Raw genomic sequence first — 20,834 nt, forward strand, 5'->3', positions numbered from 1 at the left:
GCATATGTGAAGGCTCAGTGAGTTACAGTGCAGAGATAGAAAAGAGATTTTTTTGTTTTTTTAATCCTTGATCTGCCCCAGAATAGCATTTGGGAAGCAGCTCACAGGGGCAAAAGTGGTCTTCCTCGGTGTGTGCCACACATGCTGGGAATGAGCTACCTCAAGCCTCTGTCTGCTGGAGACCGGGAGATCTGAGCGTGAATGAGCAGATAGGAAAGCATAAGGAGAGATTCGGCTCCCATGGATTTATACTTGTCTGAATCCTATCAGGAGGCTTTAATACTTCCAAACAGGGCCCTGTATAAGCAGATGTCCTTGAGCAGCACACCAGCCCGGCAGTTTGTCGTGCGTCTTCTGCCTTGCCTGATGAAACCACGCTCGGTCCAGCTCCTGTATGTCCAGTGATGAACAGGATCCAAACGCAGAGCATGTATCCCCCCCCCCAGGCAGGTAAACACCAAGGAGCCGAGCTGCTGCGGTGCACAGGGAAGGGGAGAGAGCCGGCAGCTCTGTCGGCGCGGCCGCCCGCGGTGCCAGCATGGAGCTGCCCTCTGGGAGCCGTGGGACAGTGCCAGTTTGGCTGTGGCTCTGCTCGTCCTTAAGTGACCTCGCTTGCAAGGCTGTTGCTTTAGTAAAATTCAGCCTGTGTACAAACAGCATGGTCAGCCGCTGGCCGGCAAGAACTTTTGACTCTGTGTTCTGGGCCATTTTGTAACTAGAAAATACCTGTTTGCTATCTGCACCTCTACCTGCCCGCTGGGCATCTGCAGCGGTTGTAACCCAGGGTTGTATGATGTTCCCTGCAGCTGGCTAGTGCCTGGGACAGAGCAGCAGGCGATGTGGGAGAGCCTCATCTCCTGGGCTTTAAGCTAAGCTGTGTGCTCTGTAATTTTCTCACATCCTCTGCCCGAGCAAGGTTAGATCTGATCAGTAACACATGACTGGTTCTGCATGCACAAGTGAAACCAAAAATATGCACGGCCTCCTTGTTCACCTGATCACTCCTGTCTGACCTAAAGCATTGCAAAAATACCAGGCAGGATTTCTCCACAAGTTTGTAAAACCAAAAGATAACAAAATTTATATTCTTATATTTCCTTCTGGGTTTTGGCTTTAGTGGCTCGCAGTTTGGCTTGCGTTGCAGCGTTCCCGGGAGGTGTTGGGCAGGAAGTCTAAGTCATTTGAAACATATTACTTACATGATGTTTTTGAAAAGGAAAGAGAATAATATTTCCTGAGGAACTTTTTGGTTCCCACCTGATCAGCTGGAAGCCCTGACTTGGGAGAAGCAGGGTTTTCATGTGACAGTTTTTGACAGTCGTTTAGTTTTTTCCTCCTTGGAGAATCACAACTCGCTGCTGCTCGTTTAGAGCAAACTCCACATTAGACAATCTTGTCTAAGTGGCTTTTTATTCCATTTTACATGGCCGCTCAAGGTCAACAAAGCAAACTAAGCAAGACCAATCCCTTCAGCTGTGAAATGTACTGCTGTAGGAGGATGATCGTAGGGAGAGAGCTTGACACTGAGCTGTGGAGGATTATTCAGCTGGAAGGGCACAGGTGAGGTGTGGATAGATAACACAGATACAGTGCTATTTTGGGGACATTGGTGAAGACCTGCAAATGGTATGTGACAAGCAGTTCTGAGCAGATACCCGGTACCTCTGTCGCCCTAAATAATACCAGCTCTGTGCTTCCTCTCGTATTTTTTGTCAGTCACAGAAGACTTAGAGAGGCTTAGCACCCTGTCCCATTTTCCTTCACTATGGCTATTGCTTACTCCCCAGAATGCTACGCGCAACTCCTTCCATCACTGATTGTGTCTTGCAGGCAGCAAATGACGAGGCGTGCCTCTCTTCTGTCCTTGCTCATGAGCCCCTTCGGGTGCCTGCTAACACTGAGCCCAGCTATGGGCTCAGGGCAAAGAGGAGAAAAAGCCAGGGCATGACCCGGGCTTTTGTAATACCCAGAGGGCTGAAGGGCAGAATGGGATCAGCCTGTCCTCTGCGCAACCAGGGCTCCTGTTGCACCCAGCTAACCCGGCTGTGCATCCCTGCTAAAGACTGCTAGCGGTATGTAGAAGAGGATGCTTTAGGGAAAAAAAAAAATCTCTGCCTGTTCCTAGAGCTGTCCTCCTCTTTGCTTGCCTGTGCTTTCATTTACTTCCCAGCTGTAAGGGAAGGAGCTGGATTAAAGCTGCACAAAGCGGGAGAAGCAGGGGTAAGTCACGGAAAGAATGGGAGAGGCTGAAGGAGCGCATTGCAGAAAGGTTAGCGTGCAGTGCCTTATGATACAGCAACACCTACCTCATTCCTTTCTCTTGGAAGCCAACACTTAGTCTCTTTGATGATTTCCTTGCTCAGTGCCAAAATGTAAAGCCTGCAAGCAGCAAAGTGCTGCTAACTTAATGATACCCATTTCCCAGAGAAGCACTGAGCCATCTCTTTAAAAATAATACAGGAGTGTAAAGGAAGAAGGGTGCTTACTGCTGAACAAAAGAAAAAGGAAGTCATTGCACATTGTGGCTCTTTATTAGGGGACAAATTAGAAGTTAATAGGTTTTGTACCATGCTGCAGAAATGCCCCGAGTTGTCCTCCTCCCAGGGAGTAAATCCACAGGACGCTCTCGAGCGTTTCCGCCTTTAATGGGTTGTACTTTGATGCTGGTGGAAGGTGCAAGGCTGATAGCCCTGAACTCCCAGCAACTGACTCTTTGCAACAAGTGCTCCAAAAAAAGAGCACTGCTCTGCAGTGTTCCCTGCCTGGCAGCCTGATCCCTGGAGCCCTCTGAGTTAATAGTCTCTACCTCCTGCTTTTGAATTGGGCCCTCTTCTACGCTGGCTTTCCTGAATAGGAGAGAAGGCATTCTTTCGGGCACTTCATTCAGTCATTTTTTTCATCTCACTACTGTTCCTAGCTAAGCTAGGTCTGGTCTGTGCCATGCAAGTGGTTGGGTTGCGGTGTGACTTTGCACCGATTCGCTGGGGCGTGCTGAGCCTTCCTGAGAGGGCAGGAGTGGGAAAGAGCTTCCCTCCTGATGGGAATCACCCGAGTGCTGGGACTCAAGGAAAAGGCAATGCTGCTGATTTAAAGCACCATCCAAACCAATACAACCTAGCCAGCCAGCCTACCCAAATTTGATTCTAATGAATCCATCCCCGGAAGACTACTGCTTAATTAATTAGCAGATCATTTGCATGAGGTGGCACATTATTAAAGTTCTGCTGCTGCAAGTAGGGCTGTGACAAGGTGTGAGCTGACAGCTTTTCAAATAAAAAGTCTTTTAAAGGAATGATCTTCTGAACTGGTAGCTTTGTTCTAAATGAGCCTCTCATGCAGTAATAAATTAAAGACATGGGGGCTGCTGATTAGTCTCTGCGTGGTGTCTCTGTACCATCCTCCCTGTTTTATCTTGGAGGATCAGCTCTCCAGAAGGATGGAGGGAGCAGAAGGATGGAAGAAGGAAATAAAGGCTTAGGAGAGAGAGAGAACAGCTTGAGAGGCAATCTTCTCTTAAGGTTTTGTACTGGTCCCTGTTAGGATGTCTGAGCTGCAGCTTCAACCCAGGAATTGGCTTCTTTCACCTCCAGAAGCCAGCAGAGAGGCAGCAATGGATCCCTCTCCCAGGCTCCTCTTTCCACCTGTGAATGGGAAGGACTGTGTTCGCGGACGCTCTTTTCCCTGCGGCAGATCCGAGTGCCCAGCCTCCTAGGTGCACTCCCAAAGCAGCACCTTGAACGTTGGTATCGCAACTGGTTGCCATTAGCCAGGGGACACGTGGGGTTGCTGAAACAGCTGGGATCTTTGGTACAACAGCCTGTTGACTGTGCCTTGAGCTTTAGCACAGAAGGAAGGGTGGTTTTCTGTTTGTTTTGGTTTTTAAAACCTATCTTGCCTTCCCTGTAGATGGGTTCAAACTCTTTGAAACGGTAAGATTGAAAGCGTTCAGGTCTCTCTGTTTTAGTTGCATGTGCTGATTCTGGGCAGACTTGCAGCCTTCTTGTCGCACAGGGCTAGGAAGAAAGCCTTGCTCGTAGGAACAATTCTCCGCCCTTAGCACTGGCGATGCAGGAAGTGAGACTTAATTTGGGTTGGTTTGTTTGCTGGGTCGGCATTTTTCTGCTTAGCAGCATATGTGGGTGCCAGTGCTGCAGACTACAAGCCTTGCCTCCCTGCGGAGCCACCTGGGACCCAGGGGGTTTCTCTGTGCTCTTCCCCAATTAGCCCAGCGGTTCCTCTGACTTGCTCATCCTCTGGGGAGCTTCAGATTCCCAGGTTGTGACTTTGAACACTTAGCTAACATTTCCCAAGCAGAAGAGATGGGAAACATATGTGGGTGTGAAAGACACGTACGTAGAGACATTTTTGACATGAGTATTGAATTTGCAGAAACCTCAGATCTATAAATAATTCGGGTTATGAAGCCTGATCAGAATAAACTCAGGCTTGAACCCACCCTGCATTGTGCATGTACAGCTGCTGACCCGCGTTACCTCCTGCTCCCCAGACCTGCGGCACTGCACCTGCTTCCCTCTCCCCCATCCCCTTTTGAAGGTATAAACTCAGGCGTGCAGCTGCACAAGCAGGCGGTGTTTGCAGATCCTGGAAACGAGGGATTGTCTGAGCGGAGGGTACCAGCAATTTAATCTATTGGGAAAGGTGAGATCCGAGCGAGACAGGGACAGAGGAGGTCTGTCTCCTTGCACCTGGAGCTTCCCTTAAGTTCAGGGAGGGGATGGAGGAGGAAAATGTCTCAAAAAAAGGGGATTAGGACTCAGAAGACATGAGCAAGAGGCGGTCTTGGCTTTGCGCTGCCCTTGATGCTTTGTCTGTATTGTGCCCAGCAGCAGGAGGGAGAAGTTGGGATGCGAGGCTGGGTTAGCTTGGATGGGGCTTTCATGTCTCTTTGAAGTTCAAAAGGAACAGTAAATGTGAATGCCAGGACTTTGCAGAGCAGCGTCGTCTGCGCGGCCCTCGCTGGAGGGGAGGGGGGAGCTGTGGGGAGAGTTTGGGTGCTTGCACCAAAGTATCAGCGACTTACTGACTGCTTGTTATTGCCTCTTGAAATTGAGTCCTCAAGCAGTGTCCGGGGGCAGTGTGGGATGAGGTGCTGATGTGATGCCACGGGGCTGCTTGATGCTGGTCCCACCAGTTCATTCCCTTCCGTGGGGCAGGGGCCAGACCTGCTGCCCATCGCTCTGGTGGCTGCAGCCGCCCTGCTCTAGGCCCCTCTCTGGCACTTTATGAAAGAAAGATCTATGTCTGCAGAAATTTAAGGAATGGTCATGGTACCGGTAGGCAGCGCTTGAGAAAAACCCTCTCGGTTGCAATGCAGCTCCAACGCCTGTGCGCTAGCAGGGCTCACTGCAAAGAGCTCTTTGCCAAACTGATTTTTCTCCCCAGCTGATCCTGTAGAGTTTTGTAAGGGCAACTCCAATGGGGATTAGTGAGTGTATTTAATGTTTAGTTAGACAGTGTAATTCTGGAAAGGATGGATTTTCTCTTCCCTCGGAGACCAGATCATTTGGTCTTGAGGAGCTGTTTTGCTTCAAGCCACTCAGCCTGACAGCGTCGTGACTTTCTGGAGTGAACCCATCTATCGAGGCTTCCCCTGCTATCTTCGGGGTAAAAATAAAGGTGATGCCCACTATGACAGACGTATTCTATCCTAATTTGGGAAAAATCCATAAAGAAAATGTGACAGGGGGTAAAAAAAAGGTGATGCCCACTATGACAGACGTATTCTATCCTAATTTGGGAAAAATCCATAAAGAAAATGTGACAGGAGAGAAAGAGACTGGGATATGAGGGAGCCTCCAGGTAATGAAGTTAATTGGATACGCTCATTTGAATTGAATGTGCATGTAAGGGTTGTCATTAACTTCCTCATGGACATATCTATGATTTAAAGGAAAGATACTTAATGGGATTACTATTTCACTTTAATTTCAAGGGGGAGACTTCCCACGCGGAGAGCAGTGAGCTAAATCACACTCCTGGTGTTCCTGCCTGCAGAAGGTGTGTGCAGGGAAAGCCAGTTCTTCAGGGCTGGGTTTTTCCTCCCGGAGATGGAGACACGGGGCGGGGGGATGCTATCCAGCGGTTCACGGAGGGCCCCATGCATCTGCAGTAGCAGATTCAGATCCCGATCCCTGATCTGCTACGGACTGGCTGTATGATCCCCAGCAAACCACTCAGCTTCCCTGTGGTTTATTAATGACCTGCAAATAGCTCCAACCTAGCTCCCCGAGCACCAAGAGTTAGCTGATGTTAGCAATGCTCTGAGGGAGTCTAAAGGGTACTTAATTCCCAGAAGAATTTCATATAGGGTCTGAAGGGCTCTTGGGAACTTCTTGTATAGAGATTTGCAATCTCTATTCTGGATTTTCCCCTCCTAAGGATTGCCATGCTTTTTTCTCTCTGGCTGTCGGAGGCAGATGCCAGCATGGGCAACACTGTAAAATGATACTGTGAGAAAGGGTATTCGTGAGGGGGACAGCAAAAGTGGCAGGTCATCACATGCATCTCACCTCCTTTTTAGTCTGGTGTGAATGTAGAATAGCCCAGTTTAATTAAATCAGATTAGCAAAAGTAAATCCTTTCCGTAAAGACTATTTGGTGGAGGCACACACAGAAAATTGGGACTGATATTTATGTGTCTTGTCCTGTTTTTAGGGAGCTTTTGCATTGCTGAGTCTCTTACTTGCGGAAACTTCCTTTAGTACCAGGTCTAGGGTAGGAGAAACTCCACAATACCAAAGACAGAAAGAGGTAGGGAAAGGCTATTTAAACTATACTGCGCTCCAGCCTGATTCAGAAACCTGCTGCCAGTAACGGTCTTTCTCCTAAATTTCCAGCACTGAAGCAAGAAATCCATCCCAGAGCTTTATGGGAAGCTTTAATGGGAAATGCCTGAGAGCTGAGATGTGCAGACGTAAATGGCAAAAAAGTGGCAATTCTGCAGAGAGGCACCTTGGCAGCGAAGGCTGCTCCTTGTCTTTGGTTTCTATTTTAGGCCGTAGGTGCAGTAACACTCCAGTGTGCATTCCCAGAGCTGATACTGTTCTACTCGAAACGTCCATTTTACACAAATGCAACATTATTTGATAGTATTCACCCTGAAGGGCTAGAAATCCTAGCATGAAAGGAGCAGTCTTAAGGCTCCAGGGTTGATTGGGCTTTTCGCTTTGTCACTATTACATACAAAGATAAGCAAATTCAGCCAGTGCCTTGCACCTCCTGACCAAGAGCATCATTTCAGGAGCCCATCCCGGTGCCTCCATGGGTCATTTCACGTGGAGGGGTGCAGCCAGCAGCGAGGTGCTTTGGGACCCATCTCCCATCAGGCACCTGCGTATGTGGGGAGAGGCTGCAGTTCTTGAGGAGTTAACGGGTGGCCTTGTATCTAGGATCCGAGATGGGGAATTAGTCCCTTCATGCATGGACTTATTCAGCTGTTTTTTCTGGCACCAGGCATTTCATCATGAGTCAGCCTCATTGAAACACTCGTAATGAAAACAGACAGGTAATTTAATCATGGAAAGTTCCTACAAAGAGATTCAGTGTCTTCTAATGGGAGCCTGCTGGGGGGAACTGGAAGGGAATCCAGATGTATCTTAGCTCTGGTACAGGCTGGGCAAAATACCGAACAGAAACTTTAGTACAATAGGTATGTTGGAGCATCATGTCATATTAGATCCTTGAATGGCTCGTACACTTATCGCCACGGGTGCTACACTGCAACGTATACATGACACAATATGGTATTTTGCTAATCTCTCAAGATAGTGCAGAGTTTGTGCCTGCAGTCTGTGTTGTGGGGGTATTAGACACATAAATCTGCGCAGTGCCTTTGAAGGGCTGCAGTTCCCTGAATTGAGCAGCATTCTGCTCTGTCACGTGGGGCATTTTGCTGGCCCGGCGTCCTCTGAGCCAGGGATGATATTTGGATTTGCAGATTATGTAGTTAGGCACTTTTCAAGCCATATTTGTAAACATACATCAAAAGCGATTGAGGAAAGTGCTGTATCTGTCCCAGACGACTTCTCCGATTCACGTCCGAGTGTGCAAGCCTGCAATCTGTCCTCCCAGTCTCCGCTGTCTCTCAGGTGGCTGATCCTGGAGACCTCTGGTTTCCATTGCACTGATGCACTTCTCCCCGTACCCGCCTGCTCCCTGTTTCACTGTGCTCCCACCCATTCCGACCTGCACTGCTTCCCTCCGTGTCTCTCTCCTTAAACCTTCCCCATGCCCCATCATTGTGTCGTGAGTGAAGAAAACCTGGTAGACTTAGGGGGATGTAAAGAAACACGACCACCAGCAGCCCAGCCCCATCCCGCTCCGCCCCACTCCTGCATCACTGTGCCTGGAGCCTGGGCTGAGGGATGAACCCAGACTTGTAGGGTTGGTACCACACCGCTGTTCTAGTGATGGGTCGGTAGTTGTTTGGCACTGGAAGGGCACCCGTAAGTTAGGCAGAGGCATTATTTCTCTCTCCAAATATCAACAAGAAGCTTCCTCCTGTGGAGATGATTCCTTTCTTCTTCCGTGTTCACAGGAATCATCATTCTTCTCTGACATCATCATTTGTTGTCATGGAAACCAAACCCGCAGGAAGAGATGCAGTGAGGCATCCTGGTGTCAGTGGGTGCATCTCGGGCACTGTGCTCTGGACACGGGGCTGTGGGATACCCGGGTGGGTACAACACACCACAGCGTGTGGGACAGGAGAGCAGCGGGCTCTGCTCTCCTCTTGTCCTGTGGTCTCTGAGCAGCATGGAGCCATCTCACCTTGACAGGCTCAGTGAGAGACCCTAGGCTGCTCCTTCTGCCTGTGGGGGAGGCAGGAGGGTGCAGGCAGCACCCAGCACCCTGTGCAGGGCTCCGGCTGTGTCCCAAGACACCCGTGCCAGGCACAGCTCCAAGCACTTGTCCAGGCTGGAGGAGCCATCACGCAGGAGGTGCTGTCTCCAGCCCAGAGCCGCAATTCCCAGTTGGAATTGGCCTGCACAATGCTTGTCCAGTGGTATCTCTCTTTATTAGCCCTGTCTGACCTCATTACTAGAAAGAAGCTCAGTTTAACGAGCTGCTGGTGCCCCAAGGGAACTCTGAAAAACAGTTGTTTTTCACAAAGGCTGCTGATCCTTCATGTCCGGCGTTTCCGTTCCCGTTTGGCCATTAATCAGGTGTTTGCATGGAAGCGGCTGTGTGTCCCTGACAGCCCAGTGTCCCTGCTATTTATTCCTCAGGTGATTTTGCAGCCTCGTCCCTGTGTCGGTGGCGCAGGCTGGTGCGGGAGATGGCAGTGGTGCCTGCGCGGGCAGTGGCTCTGGGGGCAGCGCGGGTCACTCAGGTTTGCAACACCCAGCAAGGCACTGGTCTCATGCTGGCCTCAACCTGCCTCTAGTTCTCAGTATTTCATGAAGGCAGTGAAGTATCCTGATTTGCACAGGTGTAACTAAAGCAGGATTTGACCTTCTGCCTTTTTTTGGATTTTCCTTTCTGAAAGTTCAGGGCTTTTGAGCCAGGCTTGGGCTGCCTGCTTAATCCTGCCAGAGGCTCCCTGCATCTGGCCATGGGTGTTAAGCCAGACCACTCAGATTCACACCTGGTGTTCTTTTATATCACTAAAAACTCAGAAGGTAAGGAGAAAAGGGAGAAATCTGGAAAATAAATGTGTTTGTGTACCAAACATGCCTTTACGTGACAGGAGGTATCAGGGCTCTTTCCAAGAAGAGGATTTATCTGGAGGAGGGTGCAGGGGAGCATCTCTCCTCTATGAGTGTGAAGATATCTTTGTATTTCCAGCTGGGGTGGCACATTTCTCAGATAAATCTTAAGATGCTTAACAACCTGCTCTCTTACCTCCTGGGGACATGAACCAGAAAGAACAGTCGTCCCTCTCTGCTGCTCCGTCCTGCCTCTTCTGAAGGCTTAGACTTGTCCAAAGCTTCATGCCTCTTCCTCCGTACCGCAGCCAGGCAGGGAGTAATCGAGCAGCAAAACGGGATGCAGCAAGACAGCTCGGCATGCGGCTGCAGCAGATGGCATCTTTGTGATAAGAGGTTTTTCCAGGGACAGGCAGTCCCCTGTGCATCCCTCTCCTCGCAGGGCAGCGTGCACATGCTGCACAACACCCTGCGTGCAGAGCGTGTTCCTGGCCCCCGTCTAACAGCATCGCTGTCGCTGTGAGCCGCGGGGCCGGCCGCGGCTCCACCGAGCCCTTGGCTCGCCTGGCTGCTCTCGTCTCCTTGCCTGACGGTTGCCAGTGTTTCCAGCTATGCAGACACCGTGTTGCGATCAAAAGGCTATTCAAATATGCAAATCCTGGTAGGAAAGACAAAGTAAATTGTTTGTTTATCCTCCTCTCCTCCCCTTGCACAGCCCCTAAGGCCATAAATTATTAACTTTTGGAAGAGATGGCATATCCTCAACAGCAGCCGCCGCTCCTGGCAGGGATGGGATTTGTCACAGCTTGGGCAGGTTTTCCTGCAGGAGCAGGGAGTTGTCTTTTGGTGGGGTGGATGGATACTGGGAGCCCATCAAACCGAACAGGCCATATGGCCGCAGTGTTAGTTCTCGGCTCACTCAGCGGTACGGGCTGGACTGGGTTCGCCTTGCTGAATCCTGCAAATGTGAAAGTAATGGGGTGGCAGCAGCATCTCCAAATTTTTAGGCAGAGATGGTATCGTAGGAGGCTTCGGTGGCAGCAAGGGGTGATGGAGATCATCTGAGCCTTATTGTTTATGCATCTGGAGAAAAAAAACAATCTCTGCTGTAACTTGGCTTTGTTGTGCTGCCTGTGGAGTCTTGTGGTCTTCTTTCAGGCTCATTTTGGAAAGAATCTAAAAAGTTTACAATCTTTGTTACTCTTGGATGCCCATGGTCAGTCATAGCACACTGACAGTCTGTGTGCTCCCCTTGCAACCGCAGAACTTTCTCATTATTTCTCATGGTTTGGGGAAATCACATCAACGTCAGTGGAGGAGGAACCTTTGCTTTAACTCCTGTGCATGCATGTTGCTTGCCAGCTCTTTGCTCTGTTTCCAGGTTGCGAGCCAAGATTTTGAATTAGATTCCTTTTCCTATCTTGTCCTCCTCCCCTCAACCCCCAACCCCAAAATAAAATCGGAATTTGGCTGCTATGAAATCACCTGTAATCTGTTTGTGCTTCTTCCAGATCCGAGCAGATGGTCCTCCCCATGGTGGAATTCAGTATGAAATGGTGACAGTTTTCAAGGACGGGAGCCCAGTCCTTCGAGACATGGCCTTCTCCATCGATCAGAAGTATCTGTACGTCATGTCAGAGCGACAGGTAAGGCGTCTGCTTCTGTACCTCCGTGGTTGCCGTTTCCTTCCATAAGGAGTGTGTTGGTGGAGCACAGGGAGCTGAGGTTGTGTGCTGAGCCCCACGGTGCCGAGATTGGTACATGTAGATGGAGCACTAGCAGAAGCTCAGTTTTATCTGCCTCTGGCCAGAGATTGAAATCAGTGCACAGGGGAGGGAGTTGTTCCCACTTACTCTTGTCTGCAGGCGTTGGAAACTGAGCTGAGCTGCTGCTGCGGAAATGTGGTTTGGGGCTCTGAACCATCCCTGCCTAGGTAACAAGATCCTGAGCCACGAGCATTACTGATTCACTCCCTGCAGTGAGGTCGGCAGGCTGTGGTTTTGTGTAGCTTTGTCTGAGCATCCTTTGTGATGGCTTTATTTATTTACCGGTATATTTTAAGTGGTTGCGAGTGAGTGATGCTAGTGCACAGAGGTGGGACCAAGCGTGGTGCGGGTAGGTGCTGTGCAAGCAACGTTAACACTGAGTCTGCGCTGTGCCATCCCTTGCCGTGCCAGTCCTGCTGCCACCCTGGAGGTGGTGCCCACCCCGGACCAGCCCTGCCCACCGCTCCTGCCCTGCCTGCAGGCACGCGGCGCTGGGTGGGGTGCTGGTCTGCCGGGTGAGCCTCGCCCCGGCACAGCGAATATTCCTTCTTAGCTCTGTGTAATCAGGAACAAATCATGCAATCTTTACCACAATTTCTCATTTTAAAAATGGGAGTAGTTTTTTCCTATATTACACCATGGTCTTACAAGGAAAATTCCTTAGTGTCTGTATAGCTTATAAGAGAGGGGTGGTGTGAATACATCCACACGTTCACAGCGCTTTGACCAGGGCAGACCGGTTAACAGACGTCAGTCCTGAGCAGCTGAAGTCTGCAGCTCAGGGACAACTTCTCGTTCCCAGGAGGTGATTTCTTTGGAGTCGGTTTCATTGCACAGACTCTTCCCTGGAGACCGGGAAACCTGCGAGGCAGGTCTCGGAAGCGAGAGCCTCATCTCGCTCGGCACCCGCGTGAGCCATCATGCAGCATCCCAGAGGGAGAGCCCGGGAGCGTGTCACCGCCTCCCAGCTTGTGCCGGTGTCTCTGGGACTCAGCACTGTTTACTGTCCACGTGGACCTTCTACTGAGCCTGTTTCTCAGCAGGATAAACTCCTCTTGTGCAAAGAGGGACCAGACTGTAGAAAGCAAAAGCAAAATTATTACGGTGGGAATTTACGGCCAATGGTCCACGGGAGTCTGTTGCTTAGGGGAGCCAGCACAATGTAAATAATCTGGGACCTTCTGTTCTTTGAGACAAGAAAACGCACAAAGCCCCCACCATTAAGCCAGACTTCTGGGTTCACTGACTCTCTTGAGCATTTTATTGGCTATTATTCACGACTGTGTAATGCAGATTAATAGAGCTGGTGCCTTGTGGGTGGTGGAGACAGGAGAAGGGTTGCATCTGAAGATGTCTGGATGCTATTAAATTGTTCTGTGTTGAGTTAACCCTCTGGTCACTAACAGCTTTCCACGTCTGCTGGTAAACAAATATCTGTCCTCCCTCCCACCTGCTCCGAGTGAGATGCTACGGAGAGGTATCAGTGTGAAGTGCTCAAAGATCTACTGATGGAGGTAGAGAGAGCGCAGCTATCGTTACAGCTTGCCTTGCACTAGGGAGCTTACAGCTCCTCCCAAAGCCAGCAAAACTGTTTTCCTAACCTGTAGCAAAACAGAAAAATTGGCAAATACTTAGCTTGGTTATAAAGTTATTTAAAGCCAGGGAATAAATACTTTAGAAGAGTGCATAGTCTTCTTCCTGCTAAAAGACTTAACTGAACGAATCCCTGTGGTTAAACAAGGCATTATATGCTTGTTATAGCAACTCAGTGATAGAAACTGCCATTAACAGCCACAAATTTAGGATCCCATTCCAGCTTGGACTTGGATTAGACTGTAATAATGAGGATCTATGCAAACTTTGAAATCAAATTATTTTATTAAAATGTTAATGATGTGGTCATTTATCCCGGGAGCCATGTGCTCCTCGTGCTTGTGCCAGGGAGGAATCGATCCAGCATGTATCTCAAACAGTTGAGGAACTGTTTTCCTTAGGAGGAAAATCCAGTGGGAATGCCTCCAACTCATCTTTTATGAGGCGAGAGCGTCTTAATATTCAACAAAGTGCTAATTTGCTTAATTGTGAAACAAAAAGATGTGAAGAGAATTAGCAAATAATGGAATATTCCTGGAACGTTAATTCTGTTTCTAGCCATGGCTCTGGCAAAGCGCTCGCCTTGGGGGAGACTCCAGGAGTGGGGGGACGCGGTCCCTTCTTCCTTGCTGGACTCGCTGTAGGATTTGCCTTCTGCCCTTGTAGAGATGCGTGCTTTGGGTCCAGAAGTCCCGGCATGCCGTTACATATGGATTTTTTCAGCTCCTGTGACCCCACTGCCCTAATCCTGGCAATGTGATAGTTCAGCAAAGTGGAGGGGAGAATATATTTTTTCCTGAGTGCTGTGTAAAGGAGCCTGGTGATAGAAAAGGGGTCAGTGCCAAGAGAAGGAGAAAGGTCCACCAGCTTCAGAGGGCTGAGGCTGTAAATGGTGGGAAGTGCCCTCGGAATTACTGAGAATATACAGTAAAAATGCCTTCTGAAGTCTTGAAATCTGGAACAAAATGAAATTCTGCCACAGTAAAATGACATAGAGAGCAGCTGCTCTTAACGTTGATCTGCTGCATGTCAACGTACTGGGGGAGGATTGTCCAGAGCCTGTGATTTTAAGTATCTGCTGAGAAAGAAATAGGATACATGCCTATGTCAAAACACATCTTTCAAAAAATGTTTTTTTTTTAAATGGAATTCAGCTAATAATCCTGTGCTCCCCAATACTGATCCATAGCAGGTCTTGAGCTCTCGCAGCTGTGGTGTTAGGTACAGACCAGCAATGAAGGGCGATGCTCTGTGTTGGACTGATTATGTTGAATAAACTGAGATCTGTGGATGTTTCCCAACAAAGAGTAGATGTAATGTTTCGGTATGAAGCCCATCTTCCTTCTGTGCTAGCAGCATCTAAGATCAGCTTTTTGTTGAAATGCATTAGGGAAAGTAGTTGCTTCATCCTAAAATCTGGAGTTGTGGTTGTAGGCACGGTCCTTCCCCACTCCCCCTGGCTCCTGTCCCAGCCCTGTCTGTGCCTCATTCCAATTTATCCGCAGTCCTTTTGAGCTCTCCATGAGCCTTTCATGTCTCATTGCCAACTTCTTCCAAAGCAGAATATTTGACATTTGATTTCACTCCCACAAAGCACAGAAGCAACAGTTGCACAGACCAGTCCGGGGGAGAGAAGGATAAAGAAACTTTGCTTCCAGACACTTATTCTGAGTTCTTTAACCACATGATTTAAGAGTGCTTATTAGGAGCTTGTACCGGCTCTCTTTCCACTGCACCTGGTTTCAAATCTCTCTTATGGCAAAAGAGAAACGATTCTGACCCTGACTATTTAAAGCAGAAATTCATTTCTCAGCATTGCCCTAGCAAGCAAACACCATTTCTGCCCACAAGCTGAGCAAGGCTTGGGTAGCGCTGGATGCTGCTGAGGTAGAGACGTGTTGCATTAGTGGAGCTATGTGGGGTGCCAGGACGGGAATAGCAGCGGGGCTGGGGAGCGGGGCTGCCAGGTGTTGGCAGACTTACGCCATGCCCTGCGACCGAAATAGCGGTCGGTGCTGCGCGTGGGTCGGCGCTGGGGGGGACCGGCACAGCTGTGGCAAGAGGACTTGCACCGTGGCTCCTCTCAGCCGGTGCCCAGCGTGAGCTGCCTCTTGTTTTTCACGGGCAGACAAATTCAATTAACAGTTTCTATAAGGAAAAAACCCACAAAATATTGAAGTGGAATCAGTAGCGTTGCTGTCGTGACGGGCTCGTCGGCTGCTTCGCTGACCTCCGCTGAGACCGGTGAGACGTGAGGGTGCACGCAGGGCTGGGAGCCCCCAGCGATCAAGCAGCAGGCGAGGGGTTAATGGCAGTGCGGGGCAAAGCCAGTGACAAATGCCGTGGGGCCACCAAGAGCCCTCAGATTAAAAATCTTCCCATTTTAATGATGAGTCTGCCATGGAGCGCACACCAACAACCCCTGCATGGGCAGAAAAGCTGCTCCGATTTCTTGCTTTCGGAGGGAAAGACTGAGGCTTACAGGAAAAGTGCTGGTTATATTGAGAAAAAGTGTCTTTATAATTCAGTCCTGAAGCATTAATTGTCTGTGCATCAGGGAGACAGTAGGTTTTTTTAATGTTTGAAAGCTCAGTGCATTTCAATTAAATAAGCTCTGTAGGATGAGAGCAATTTTATGACTCCAAAGCTGCCACCCCTTTTTACTCGCTCTGTGCAAGTTCAAACTGTTGCAGCACTGGTTTCACATGCAGCAGGTTTGACTTTGCTCCCACGTACACCTTCAGCAATCGAGAGCTAACCCTGTGAGAAATGGTGGGCATGCTTCAGCACGGAGATTATATAAACGTCAGTGGAATTGGGGCCAAAGATTTTTGCAGCTCTAGATAGAAGAACAAATTTTGTTATTTTTAATCTGGGAGTGAGCGGAGACTCAGTCAAACCCATGGCAGGCACCAGGGCAGGGATTGCCGTCTCCAGAAGATTTCACCACCTAATCAAGGGCTATAAACACGAAATTTAAAACAGCACGATCAAAATACTGCAGGGCTTGTTGGAAGGGATATCCCTGCACTAGTGAAGAGAAACACGGCCCAACAGGTCTCTTCCCTTCCCAAATGCAGAGCTGTAAGCCCTGACTGCAGAGGGTGCAGGAGGCAGAGATGGGTGCAGGACGCTGGCATGTGCAGAGGAGCCAGACCTGGGGGCAGGCACTCCCCCTCCTCTCATTTCCTCTTCCCCACGTGCAGACACACTGTACTAAGACGTGTTTTTCCTTCTTTATTTTCCAACACTTTTTTTTTCAGCTAATGATCTATCACTTGTTTGTGATAATCATGTAAAATACTTTGATGAAGTGCTGAGGTGACGCGATGCGGGTCTGCTCCCTGATGGGTGAAGCAGCACCTTCCGAATGAGATACCTGGCCAGGATGTTGCAAATGCAAAATTCATCTTCCGTAAACATCCTCCAAAATCCCTGCACATTTCATTGCCTCAGAAACACTGCTGCTCTCAGCTCATCCGTAGTTACTTCGGTGGTTAATTCTGCCACAGGGGGATGATTTAATTCTGTTTTTATACGGTATGTAACAGAGCGGCATCCTGCTCTGTAACTGGGAAACTCACCATTCCTGTGGCAGAAATAATAACACATAATCACCCAGTGAAATGCAGATAACATCAATTAGCACGGCAGAGCTCAGAGGGCCGTGGACCTCTGTAGCCTGAGATGTACTGAGGAATCCTTTGCTCCTCTAGTGGGTACCAAATGCTCCGTGGTCGGTCTGCCTGCATGCGTGATGCTGAGCCCCTCCGTGCCCATTGCAGGGTAACCTTGCCTTAGGGGGAGGCAAGGAGGGTCTAGAGGGTGCAGGCTGACTTCTTGTTGTTTTCAAGCAAGCACTCACTAGAGCACCTGAGCGATTTCTCGTGGCCGATGTGACATTTTTATACCTGGTTGATGTAGTTCAGAGACCCTGACGCAGAGTGTTATGAGCGGAGCTGTGCTCCCACCTGTCGCTTGGCGGGAGGCAGCGAAGACTGATGCCGGCCCCTAAAGATTCCCCTCACGCCGTGGCGAGAAGGGCACGGTGGCGGCAGCGGGGAGGGCAGAGCCACTGCCTGCCACTGTAAGTGATGGCCCCCGGGTGCTGGGAGGGGGCCAGCGCTCGCTGCCAGGGGTGCCAGGGGACTCCTGAAGGTTGTTTGAATGGAAGAGGCGGAAGGGGCTGGTTTATGTGCCTGCAGCCGCTTTATCCCAGCCTTGTCTCTTAACCAGCGAGGAGCAGTGCTCTAGACATCATTACCATGCGTGCGTCAGCACTGGGTGGCATTGACCAGCATGACCAGTATTGACCTGGCTATGAGCATCTCGTGGGCACGTGCTGCTGGCCCCTCGCTCCGCAGAGGGCGGAGGGAGCAGGCAGCGCTGCCAGAGCTCGCTCAGACCTGTTGCTTTTCCACCGAGTGAAGTTCCCCCCTCCCTCTTCCATATACATCACTGTGGCTTTAGGTAAAGAAACTGTCTTTTAGTCTGCTCTGTTAGCTGTGAAATATTTGCTTTGCAAATGCCCCCGTGTCAGGAGCTGCAGATCTGCAGGAGTCTCTGAGGATAATATGTTGCGCGGCTCCCTGTCCTGTAACCCCGAGATGTTTAAGTCCTGTGAAAACTGCTTTGCTTTGGACTGAACTTTCTGGATGCTGATTGAGAGGGAGGCAGGCAGGGTCTGCCTGGATGATTGAAGAGGTTGGAACTGGAGTGAGGGCTGAGGAAAACAAGGAATTCCATCAATTCTGGAGTAGCGAGGCTGTAAATACTGATGGTGTCCTGAAAAGAACTGAGAAAACACAATAAAAAATGCAAGAGATGTGGATAAAAGAGTATGGAGTCAAGAGGGAAAAAATGAACCGATTAAATTTTTAACTACATTATCTGCTAGTTGAACAGCCAGTTAGCTGGACATAATCTTAGCAAAGTTTGAACCACTGGGACAAGGAAAATGGCTCAGCTGAATCCCACCAGAGGTGTCCAGAATCCTGCCTCCCATGAACTACTCCACCCGGTCATCCTGCGCCAGCGCCCATGCAGATAATTGCGGGTGCAGTGGGATTCGTCAGCCCCGCGCATGGCTTGCTTGCCTGGCAGGGGCTTGCTACGACCCTCAGCGTCACCAGCCTGGCTGGGACCTCCTGCTGCTCCAGCACGTCGGGGTGCGTAAACACGCTTGCCCAACTTGTGTTCCTCCACGACCGCTGCCAGAAAGGCATGAAATAGCCATAAGCTGCGGCAAAGAGGGAGTAGAATAGGGGGATGAAAAAGGGAGCGGAGGATGGGGAGAGAATCCCCCGGAGCAGCGTGGTCCTTGCTGCAGCGGAGCTGCTGTCCTCGAGGAAGGGTTGTGCTCCACGGGGAGGTTTGCACCAGCTCTGTGCCATCCTCTTCCACCACCATCTGTTCATGCTACACTCTCCTAAAATTCATGAGTTGATGCAGGTTTTTTCCACTTTCCTCCCTGTAGTCAATTAGGAATAATTAAGAAATTCAGCTAAAAACTTGTCTGAGATCATTAACAATACCTACCTGACAAGAAGGATGTGTTAATTAACATCAATTGACCAAAAAACCCCCAGCCTGGCCAGGTGGGACAGCATGCTGTCTCATTTTCCTGCCCTGCTGGCAGTCCATTTGTCACGCGCGCAGAGCTCTGGCCACGGTGGGGCTGATGTGTCGGTGTCCAGGCTGGTTCCAGTACGTTCCTGCAGCCCCGCAGCCTGCTGAGATTTATGTACAGACACAAAACGTTCAAGCGTTCACGGGTGTGGAGTTAAGTGCAGAAGTCTTTGGGGTAACGAATACTTGAAAAGTAAACTTTCCTGGAAGAAGTGGTAAAAAAATGCCCCAATGGAAAAATTCAACATTGGGGTCAGTGGGTTTGTTTTTTCTAAATGGGATCTATTTTAGACATTGCTCATGTGGTTGTTTCTTTCAAGTGCTTGCTAGGTTTGCTTTCAGGGTTTGTTTCTTTGTTTTGCTTTGTTTTTTCTTTGTATTAGTCTATTTTTTCCCCTGCCAGTCACAGCCACAGGGTTCCAATGTGTTTGCTTCGGCGTTTGCTTCCCTTTCCAAATCCTCCTCTTCCACAGACCTATTGTTTGATTTTCAGGCAACCACAGTCCTGAAATATTTCCAGAATTTCCCTTACGTGCACGTATACACCCCCCCCTTCTCAGCTCACCAGTGCATTGGGTGTTTGTGAGGGGACAGTTGACAACTCCTTGATAGCTGCAGGAAGGTCTCACGTCCCTCCAGATTCGATACCACCTCCCCCACTCCATCTTGAAAGCGAGCTGGGGTTTCTGATGCGTCTCTGTGGGTGATGCTAACGTTCATGGCTGAGTTTGAGCAATGCAGGGAGCGCTGCAGAGCTGTGGGTTTGCTGCGGGATTTGCATGTTTGGACGGACAGACAGATGCAGGTCTCCTGTCCTTAATACGAGCAATGAGAGAGGGAGAGAACTGTATACCCAAGAGTGAAAATTACTTGAAGGAGAAATCTGAAATTTCACACTCAGTGCTCAGCTATGAAATTTAAAAGCAAACCTCAGATACCTCTTTCTTTCTACTAGAGCTTTTTTAACTTTTTCTCTCCCCCCCCTTCCTACGCTGCTGTAGTAGTTTGTCTTCTCAGCAAATGAGTTCGGCGGCTATTCAGCCGGTGAGGAGGGGAATTGTTCGCACCGGGCGCTAACAAAAAAGAAACATAACTCACAATATGGTGAGGGGAGCTCTGAAATTGCACAAATTATTCTATTTTATACTTTAATTAGTTTGAATTAGCAATGGGAATAGATGCATAAAATGATCCAGTGAAGGGTGAAATGGAAAAAGGGATACGGTATAGACTATCACTTTATTATTATGAAGTTTGCAGGAAGTAAGCACAGACGATGTGCAGGCAGTTGCCCCGCTGAATCTTTTCCCCGTGAGCCCAGACCTGAGGACTCTGCAAGAAAGGATGGCAAGTTGTCTCATGCAGCACTCGCTGCCCTTGGACACGGACTTTGCATGTGCACCTCGGAGCCTGGAAGGCTCGGGACAGCGTGGCACCTTTTCTGGTGGCCGTGAGTGGGGTGGAGAGCAGTCTTCTCTCCAGGCTTGGCTCCTGGCTCTTCCTTGAACCTCAGTATCAACATCAGACTGAATTCTGTGGCTCAAAGGGACAGAAGGATTTAAGAGAAGGATTTAAGAGAGTTCTGATCTACCCTGAGTCTTAACCTCTGAGCATCCTTTGCCATTTTCTATTTTTCCCCTCAAGGTTCTGAAAAGTTCTGCAAAATCAGATGGTCTGGGTTTTGGCTTTCAGTGTATTTTGTTTGTTTGTTTGTTTGTTTCATTTCAGGTCAGTTCAGGGAAATACAGCTACAAACATAGATTCCTGCAATAATTTTGAAATGAGCAGGGCTAAAAAATGCAGTCTAAGTCCCAGCACAAACCTCTGAATGCACTCAGCCGGTAGGACCCTTAGGCCAGTCCCACTGGCACAGCTTTAATGCAAACAAGTATTCAGCTTTAAAGCGGAATTCCCACCAAACTATTTGAAAAGTTTGGAAACATTCAGAAAAAAGTTCCTGCAGATTCTAGATAGGTTGAAAATGATGGATGTGCCCCAGGGGAACTGGCTGTAATGGTGTTTCCAGCTGGGACTAAATATAAAAGTTAAGGCTGGTTGAAAGCAGAAAAACAACTGTTTGTGGGGTTTGTTCTCGCTTTCCCTCCTCCTTCCCTGGCAAAATGTCTCCCCTGTTAAAACTTTGCTGTAGTGAAAATGTTGAGATTTTTCTAGAGCGTGC

At 49.2% G+C, this 20,834-nt stretch overlaps 1 protein-coding gene across 1 annotated transcript in view; it reads left to right on the plus strand.

Moving 5' to 3' along the window:
• The window catches only part of PLXNA2 (plexin A2), a 158,329-nt gene that overhangs the window by 41,878 nt on the left and 95,617 nt on the right, over positions 1–20,834 (plus strand). Inside the window, exon 3 of the mRNA XM_009272745.2 lies at positions 11,180–11,314. Within this exon, the coding sequence (XP_009271020.1) occupies positions 11,180–11,314 (135 nt within the window). The remainder of the gene's footprint in view (positions 1–11,179; positions 11,315–20,834) is intronic.

The sequence above is a fragment of the Aptenodytes forsteri genome, unplaced genomic scaffold (assembly GCF_000699145.1).
Source record: "Aptenodytes forsteri isolate BGI_AS27 unplaced genomic scaffold, ASM69914v1 Scaffold142, whole genome shotgun sequence".
NCBI lineage: Eukaryota > Metazoa > Chordata > Aves > Sphenisciformes > Spheniscidae > Aptenodytes > Aptenodytes forsteri.